This window comes from Pistacia vera, unplaced genomic scaffold (genome assembly GCF_008641045.1).
Source record: "Pistacia vera cultivar Batoury unplaced genomic scaffold, PisVer_v2 Contig499, whole genome shotgun sequence".
Lineage (NCBI taxonomy): Eukaryota > Viridiplantae > Streptophyta > Magnoliopsida > Sapindales > Anacardiaceae > Pistacia > Pistacia vera.
This window is the reverse complement of record NW_022196333.1, coordinates 1-9,504: the sequence shown is the minus strand read 5'-3', so window position 1 is coordinate 9,504 and position 9,504 is coordinate 1. Positions and strand designations below refer to the sequence as shown.

At 37.4% G+C, this 9,504-nt stretch overlaps 1 protein-coding gene across 1 annotated transcript; it reads right to left on the bottom strand.

Moving 5' to 3' along the window:
• Window positions 1-6,722: 6,722 nt before the first annotated feature.
• On the bottom strand, window positions 6,723-8,401 carry LOC116105439 (cyclin-U4-1-like). The gene is made up of 2 exons (XM_031391867.1): window positions 7,986-8,401; window positions 6,723-7,122 (listed from the first exon to the last, which is right to left on the bottom strand). Exons 1-2 carry the CDS (start codon window positions 8,336-8,338, stop codon window positions 6,852-6,854), a joined length of 624 nt encoding a protein of 207 aa, XP_031247727.1. The 5' UTR covers window positions 8,339-8,401; the 3' UTR covers window positions 6,723-6,851.
• Window positions 8,402-9,504: the final 1,103 nt, after the last annotated feature.

Here is a 9,504-nt window from a genome sequence, read left to right as displayed (position 1 = left end):
ACGAAGATCTTCTCTGCCTAAGGCTAGACCTAATCGAAGAACATCGAGCCGAGTCTCAGCTAAGGCTTGCCTCGTACCAATAGCAAGCCAAATGATACTTCAACTCAAAATTCAAGAACAGAGACTTTGAAGTGGGTGACTTAGTCCTCAGAAAGGTTGTCCAAGGTACACAAAACCTGAATTTGAGGGCATTTGGGCCCAAATAGGAAGTCCATTCAGGATTTCTAAAATGATCGCACCAGGAACTTTCCACTTGGAACACCTCAATGGTGAAGTCATACTACGAGCATGGAACGCGGAGCATTTGCGAAGGTATTACTAATAAGTAGCTCGGGTTTCAATCATGTTTTATCTTTTCTCTAATATTCATTGTAAGGTCATTTATTGCCAAAATTCTATCAATAAAAAAAAGTATTATTCATGAACTTCATTTTGTTTGTCACTTTTTGTTTATTATTATTTTGTTCATCATTTATCATCTATGGTTTCAAAATCGTGACCTACGCGATCACATCCAAAACTTAGAGTCAAGAGTTCAGAAAAAGGCAAGTTAGCTCGATAAGCCACGCTAGAATTTAACTCATAAATGGAGAAATTTCCTGAATCGATGAAGTTAAACTTGAAAAAACTCAAGTAAAACACGTCGAAGGAAAATCAGTCATAAGTCGATGACCAAAACTCGAGATGGACAATTAGTCTAAACTCAGAGTTGTCACACAAGATTTTCTTACATATATTCGAAAAGTTCCTCAGGAAGCAAGCTATGCATAACTTGGAGCGAATTCGAATTTTTTATAATAAGTCCGAGTAGGACGATCGAAACGACTCTACAAAAAATAAAAATTGCTCGACAAAAATGTGCAAAACAAATTTTTCATTGATTATGTAAGTTTAGTCACAAACTAAACTAAAAAAAAAAAAAAAAAAAAAAAAAAGATAAAAAAAATCTCTAAGCAGTTGAAGAAGTAGGGTCATCATCGCCAGTAGGACCAATTGGGATAGAAGGATAATTGACAACAGGAGTCTCGACAGTCTCTTTAGGTAAGAGCCAGAACATCCTTCAAAGTCTTAATAAGAGGAAGGTCGGCAACAATAGGTAGGAGTGTGGCTAGAGGAGTCGGATCCTTGACCTCTTGCTTGATGCCAGCATCTTTCTCTCCCTCCTCGACTTCCGCCTCACCTTCACCATCACCATCGAGCTTAGAGTCATCCAAGTAAAGTAGGCCATGCCTTGGGCCTCGGTCCTCATTCTATCAATCTCCTTCTAGTAAGCCCTCGAAAGGAAGGAAAAGTCAAGTGAAGGATGAGCTTCCCACAATTTTTGCACCAAGAAGACCAATGTTTCCCAAGCACAACTCATGATGGTCGAGTTCAGCTCCTCGATTCGAGCTAGAGCTGTTCAGTCTTAGCCTTGGCCCTTTGGCGACCTTCCACCTCCTTAATGAGATCAAGTAAGACCTTTTTAAACTTAGCCTCCCAATCTGAGGCAACTTTATGAGCCGAGGTGAGCTCGAAATTTAGTTTATTGTTGGCACCTTATTGTTATGCCAAACTTTTCTCAACCTCGATCGCTTTTGCTTCAGCCTTTGCCCGAGCAATCTTACTCGCCTTAATCTTGTCAAGGAACTCCCTTTCCTTGACCCCAAAGGCCTCCATCTTTTCCTTAAGCCGTTCAAGCTCGGCCTGCTTCGAGCCCTTCTCTTTCTTTGCCACATTGGCCCTAGCCAAGGCATTCTCCTTGAGCGCCTCAGCTTCTTGTCACCCTTGATGAGTACCCATCAATGTGGGGTAACTCTCATCAAAGAGAAGCCTGGTTGTCACGCAAGCCTAGAAAAATGAAAGTCAACGAAGAAGAAAGAGAAACATATAAAAAAACGAAAGGGGAGCGAACTACTAATACCTTTGTCACATAGTTGCATGAGACAACAGCTAGGGAGGAGACGAATCTCTGATGCCTACATAAGTTCGTAGGGTGATGGCATCCTTGACCGTTGAGGCCCCAACATCGATGTGCACAAGGAGCTCATTGATTATTGTGTTGAGTGCTGCTCGAGCTGCCTCGTCTGTCATTTTACCTCCCTGTTGAGGCGAGCTTGATTTACTTCCCACGAAAATGATGGCTTTGCCCATGGGAACAGATTTCTTCTTGGCCAAGTCTTTGGCCACAAACTTCTTAGGGCCACCAGTTTTGCTTGACGTTTATTGCAAAGCAAAGAAATTTGGTTAATCTGACGGTCGAGCTTGGAAACACTTTTTGCACACACAAGGATAAAAATCTTACTAGCGTCCAAAGCAAAAACACCAACCTCCCCGACCTCATAAAAGAAAAAATTATGAATCCCAATGTGGGACCTTCTTTGGGACATCGACCAAACTGTTAAAATGTACTTTCCTCACCTTTGAGAGATATTACGTTTGATCTTTACCTTTTTTTAACCTATATAAGTGGACGAGCTCCTCTACAGATGGCTCACCTAACTACGCTATTTGGTATGTTATGTATAAGCATACGATAATAGTATATGAGTTTGCCAAAAACTGGAGAGAGACGATGTCAAATTGTCTCAAAACATTGTCACTGAAGTGAGAAGGGGGAATGGACATTTCACACCTCAAAAAGGGATTCAAAGACTACCACACAGCCAATGGGGGGACTTTTCTGGGAGAAGTCTCTTGAGGCCCTCAAGGAAAGTTAAGGCGCATAAATTTCATTTATGCGCCTAAGATTCTCGACCCTAATCAAGGATTGTAGTTTCTTGTGCGGCCTATGGACCGGAGATTTCTTCAGTTGAGCAACTTTTGCAAAAGCATGGTCGAAAGAGCCCGCTGCATCGGGGTCCAAGATCCGTGCAACAACATCCTTGGAAGCCTCAAGGACTATGCCCCCAAGAACTTCCGAGCCCATTGGGGAATCGAAAATGCAATCAATGTTATAGCTGTTTGACAACGACATGACAATAGCTCGCCTCCAGGTACCTGAAACAGAAGCGAACATGTGTCAAAGCTTGAAAATTCGGTGACTTATCCACACTTTGCTTTCAGTTTAGACACCCAAGGTAGCTCGCGTCAAACAACAGACACATGCAACCTAGCTAGATTCCGGCGGCCGCCACTATAAACCCTCCTTAAACCAAGAACCGTTGAAAACACACTCAAAAACCCTAACAAAGCCCTAAAAAACTCAATGTAGCCACGAAAATGGCCACCCTCAACCACAAAAAGGCATAAAAGTAAGCAAATGAGGGGAAAGAAACCTTACCGAAGTAAAAAGATGAAAGAAACTTGCTAGAAAAGCATCGCAAAAGCGAAAGAGTAGTGACGGGGTAAGCAAGAAAATCTGGAAACTTTTGCAAAGTGTGTAGACTTTTTGATGAGGTTGCCTGCTTTTATAGTGTACATTGGAGACGAAAGGGCGAGATTCAACCGTAGCCGTCAATCTATAGCGAATCTTGGCCCTCCATTTGTCGAGCAATCCTGGCCTTTGGACATGGCCACGTGTCGATCATCCACAAGAGGTGATCAACCATCAGGCTCCCACAATCATCATTGTTGCCACACGTCACTTCAATTATGCGCGTGGATAGTTGTAGTCACCCACCACAACGAAAAGTAACTGCCAAAAACTGCCGCATTTAATGCGACATGACTGCGTGGAAGTTACACATATACCCTTCATTTCAAATTTCGAGTTTGTCAAAAATATCACAACAGAGAAAAAGCCAAGTGTTGAGTACGTCGACCGAAGATAAGTCCGACTCATGAAGCTCGACCAAATCTGTATTCAGCGCACAAGTGATGAAATTTGAGCTTGATATCAAATCGAGTAATAGTCTTCCAAGCTCGAAACGAACACCGAACACTAGGGCGCAAATGTTGTATGTGATTTTTTTATCAAGCTCGTAGAATTACGAGGTTATAGCTCGATCTAGAATCAATTCGACTCAATCGATTGTCCAACCCAACATAAGCTCGTCAAGTTATAGCTCGACCTTGCACAAGCTAGTCACGACCAATCCTTACAGTTGTCCAATCAAATCACAGAGAACTTTAGATCCCAAATATCTCAGAAGGGATCAGATCAACAACAATTTTGGCGCAATCTCAACGCTTAATCGCGAGAATATCAGAGTTGCATTTCAATCTTAATTGTAATCCTTTTATTTTCGCTCTTTCCTTTGTACATAATATGCATATAAACTCCCTCCAATGATGAGAAAGGGGTTAGAAAATTGTTCTAGGACTATTATTGTAACCTCTCATAGCAAATACAAAAACAGTGGACGTAGGCTCAAGATTATAACTCGCTGAACCACTTTAAAAACTTAGTGTGCCATTTACTTTATCGCATTTTCCATTTGTACATTGCTAGTTACCTGTAATCACGCACACATTAATTCCAATTCTGTCAAGGTAAATCGGATCGCTCTAGTTGGTGAATTATTGCATCAACAATCATGGATATGATGTTCCTGCGGATTCAAGAAGTCTCTTGTGGATTCTAGAGTTTTATCTCGTGGATTCAAGTTTATTTATGGATGCTAGTTTGTGCATGGATGTTACACTTGAGCATATTTAGTCTTATCTAAATTTGTTATGTCAACCTCTCTTGTTGTCAAAAGATTTGAACTAAGTTTTAAGGGTGGGGAAGTTCTGGTTTGATTCGAACTAATTAGACTCAACATAAAATCGGGTCTAACATATTAGACTTGAACTGACCTTGTCGCTTAGGTCGAATCGAGTTGATCGTTGCTTGCGGTTTGTGTCCTTACTATTAAAATAGTTAAATGGCCCAAATTTAATCAAAAGTGTTGGGCTCTTAAGTGATCGGACCTGAAACGAGAAGTTAACAACCCAAAGTTCATTTAAAGGAAATCACTTTTAGGCCCCACCATTTTCTTCCTTAACCCCCCACCTTCTATTTTAAGTGAGGACATAATTGCTATTAAAAAATATTCTTTTTCCTCCATACTTTTCATTTCAAAGTTTTATATTTGCAGTTATAGAAAAAATAAAAGAAATTTAGGTCAATCATGATTCATGTTTCACAAGTAAATTAAATCTCATAATAATTATCAAAATTAAGGGTCCGTTTGTTTCAATATTCTTCCCCTATCCTATTCCTATCATTTCCAAAATACACATTTATTTCTCTATTCTGAATTATATTATATTTTATTATTTTTAAATCCCCTAAGTTTGTTAATTTAACTAAATACCCCCAAAAAAAGTTTAGAAATTAATAGAAACACCACCTACCCACATTTGCCAGATTCTGACCACCACCACTGGAAGGTGGCTAGAATCTGTCACAACAGTGCACTACCGACCGTAACTGGTTGGTAATGCGTTGATTTGACAATCAGATCTGGCCGTAGATCTAGTATTTTCCGACCAGATCCGTGGTGGATCTGGCCAGATCAACATACGACTGGCCAGATCTGGCTAATCGTGAGTTGTAACGCCTGATTTCGGCGGTGGTGGCTAGAATCTGGCAACTGTGGGTGGATGGGGATGTTTTTGTCACTTTACAAAAATTTTATATATTGGGGTGTTTAGTTAAATTAGCAAACCTAGGGGTTTTTTTGTTAATTTTTAAATTTTACCTCATAATAATCACCAAACTCTGCCTACCAATAATATTTTAAAAATACTACTCAAACTCAAAATTCTAAACGAAACACACCTTTATGTTTCTCTTTTATGACATGAATTTAGATCTCATATAGTTACCTCAACTATTAGCATCTTTATCTTTTTTTTTTTTTCTTTTCTAGTTTTATAGTTTGGAAATCTATTACAAATTACGTTTGAATAAAAAAACTGATCGATTTAACGAAACTTAAATCAAATAAAGTGTTTATTTTAGTTTTTTTAGTGTTTTTAGAGTTGATACCTTCATAGTTTCAAAAGACATTACACGTTTGAATCTGCGAGGTTTGTGGCATAGTGTTATGAGGAAGAAGGTTAATCACTTCATAAATGTTTTTTAAAAAACTGTCACAGGTCAGGCCGGGTTTTCTGCCCAACCCGACACTCGACCGATCAAATCGGGTTGGCACTTAAACAACCTTATGCCAACCTGATTTGTGTAAAGACCCGACTCAATCTAATGATAATTATAGGCAGGCAGGAGAGATCTTGTTTTAAAATCAAAGAATACGTCTTGCAATTAAGTCAACACCAAGAAGGTCAATGAAGTTTATCCCCCCTTTCTTTAAAAAGAACATTCCTGGAATTTGGTTAGAAATGAGGTGTTGAATCACTAAGCTCATTGATTCCAATCAAAATTAGAAATAGTCAAACCATTTTCCTCGAGTCCAATGTATCATCACAATAAGAGGATCTTTTTCCATCTACTAAAGCCAACGTGAGAGTCTCAACATTACTTGCAAAACTTGTATCTCTAGCTGTCTTTCTTGGTCATCTACTCACTGTAGAGCCCAAAGCAGGCTTTCTAGTTTCCACTGATTATGCCTCCTCAATTTATAAACATTTAACTTGCCCATTTTGCATGGTTGGCGCCAGCAAATACACTTTGGAGACTCTAAATTAATTTAAGCTTCACCACGTTCGCCAGACTGTAAAGACAAAATGCCCATCTGTACAGTACATCTCCACTACTTATTTCAACAGATAAATTCAATTCAAAAGTCTAGAATTGCCAATTAATGGTACTATTGAGCGGATTAATTTCAAAACAATTATATTTACAAAATTTCGTATTGCATTCATAGAGATGGTAAATCCTTTTCAAACCAGGTTCACATTGAGTTCACGATCAAACTATTCCTATAAGCTTATAATATTTCAGTACTCCACAAAATCAATTGTAGAAATTCTAACAAAGGCAATTAAACGGCGAGTTGTTTTTGATGGGCTGATTCGTCTTCAGTGAAACAACAATGGTGCTTTAGTGGCCTGGCCATGTTTAGAGGAGGTTCTGGTAAATGCAGAGGAGATTGCAAAAACATTTCTTTCTGAAGAAAAGAACAGTAGGTTTGGAATGTGGTGGGTGTCACGTTTAATTGGAACCCTAAACCAAACAAGAAGTCCACCTCAAGCAAGTTCATTTCCGCTGTGCTTATTCCCCCAACTTTAGCATAAAACGCATTGTTGTAATAGCTGCAAAATGATAACACAAATCAAATGACTGAACATACCAAAGTCAAAAGCCAAAGAAATCTTAATGGAAATTACCCAAATAAAGAAGAAATTCATCCAAATGTAATCAACCCACCAACAGTAATAATGAGTTAAGAGGCAAAAATGAAAAGTGACTGTTGGGCCAATGAGTAAATAACACAGGGGACAAGTGGAAATGAATACGGATGGGTTTTGATTGAGCTGTCATTAAGGTTTCAATAATGAGTTAACAATGTCATGTTGATGGTTGCAGATTTCATGGGAATTACAGGCATTCATTGACAGATAGATTGAGACCAGAACTGAACATCATGTATGAACTTGTCTGCTAAAACACTCCGCTTTTCATATTCCTATAATTACTTTCTACTCTCCGCCTATTTGTAATTGTTGCCGACAAACTACCCAGTATCAATTAAGTCTAAGTCCTTAATTAATCACACTTTTAATTCATCAATCTAAACGCAAGAGAGTTCAAATCTTTTCTCTGAAAAAAAAAAAAAAAAAAAAAAAGAAAGAAAAGAAAAGGGTTCTTAAAGTGTTCCACTAAGAGCAAAGTGAAAATTTCAATCAAGAAACTTTTATATATTACACAACGCAACCTAAAAATCTTTTCTCAAAAAAAAAAAAAAAAAAGAAAAAAAAAAAAAAAGAAAGAAAAGAAAAGGGTTCTTAAAGTGTTCCACTAAGAGCAAAGTGAAAATTTCAATCAAGAAACTTAAATTCTTTAGAAGGAGAGAAAAACAGAAAGATCAAGAAAAGAAAAGAAAAGTATGAAAAAGATCAAGAATTGAATGAAAGAATTAGAATTTAAAACAAAGAAAATGTCACAAGAAACTTACATATCATCCATGAACTTGGCAGAGACCAAAACGCTGGTTATAAGCAAGCGATGCACATTGAAGGAATTGATGGGCAAAGAGGGCTGTTTCTGAGCAAAACGATCAAGATAAACATAGGAAACAACGAAGCAAGAGGGGCTACAGTTTGCGTACTTAAAGATCCTCTCAAGATAGCTTTGAAGGGAAATGGTAGGGCGAGTGAGGCCATGAAAAACAGAGATCTTCTGGGGTTGAAGACGACGGCTAAAATCATTAGAATCAGCAACACGTTGAAGAAGAGAAGAGAGAATAGCTATTACTTTAGGCATGACAGAATCGGCTTGATCTTCAAGGTTGGCTTGAAGAGTGGTCATCGTTGGTTGGTTTGGTTGAGTTGGGTTTGTCTTGTAAGACACAGCAAGCTATTGTTATTTGAGTTTGCTTTTGCATAAATTGGTTAACAGTTGTGGCTCATTTATTATATAGAGGGGAATTGAGGACTGGTACTTTGAAGAGAGCTGTTCGTTGATTTGTGGGGTTCAATTGACAGCAATTGCTATTCATTTTTAATTTTTTTTTTAAATTAATGACATATTTATCCTTTTGAGTTTCATAAATAGTAGAATTTTGCAATGTCATCATTTTTATTTATTTAATTAATTTAATCAAATCAATTAGAAAGCCAAGATAAAAATATATATTTGATGAATATATTATAATTTGGGTTGGTGGGTGTGGAGGTTGCTGAGCAATTATGAAAGATTTATCCTAACATTTAAATTAATTGAGGTAATCATGGACCAAAAGTTTACTTGTGAGTTAGTGAAAGGGTAATGACTTTATCTTCTAAAATAAGAAAATATACGGAGATATAACCTGATTAAAAGTATGTATTTTTAATAAACTCTACTTAAAAAAGTTGTACCAAACAGGATTGAGTGAGTGAAGATAAGAGCATTAATAATTAGAATATGCATATACAGAGTCTTTGGACTTATAGGGTGTTCAATATATCTCTATCAGAAATTAGTTAAAGTATATACAAACTGGTCCAGACATCTTAATTACCAAAATTTTGGTCTCAAGGTTTGAACTTAGGAAGTCAAGGAAGTGAGCAAACATTTTTTACCGTTAAACCCACTCCTTAGGGTTTAATCAAACACTATTACAGAAAATATATTTACCAAAAACGCTTTTTGAAAACACTCTCAAACACACCCACATTAACCTTTACTTGTTTGTCTTATACATGAATGTGTGATCAAAAAGCAAAATCATATAAACAGTGAAGATCTGAATTGGAAACAATGGTCCCAAAAGCCCCAGATCTGATCTACATCCACTTATTATTATTTTTTTTTTTTTATATCAACTCACTTATGAATTTCATATGGTAACTTTTAAGTGAATGAATTGTTATTGAATTTGATTAATTGCATCTAATATTTTCATATTTGAGTATAGACAGCTTTCATTAATATTAATAAAATGTGACTTTGACTGTGACCTTATAACCATTAGCTAGCATTCGTGTGCTTAT

Coding starts and splice junctions, on each gene's coding strand:
- LOC116105439 (XM_031391867.1), bottom strand. CDS start 8,338: ATGACCACTCTTCAAGCCAACCTTGAAGATCAAGCCGATTCTGTCATG. Junction 7,123..7,985: donor GCCAAGTTCATGGATGATAT/GTAAGTTTCTTG, acceptor ATCATTTTGCAG/CTATTACAACAATGCGTTTT.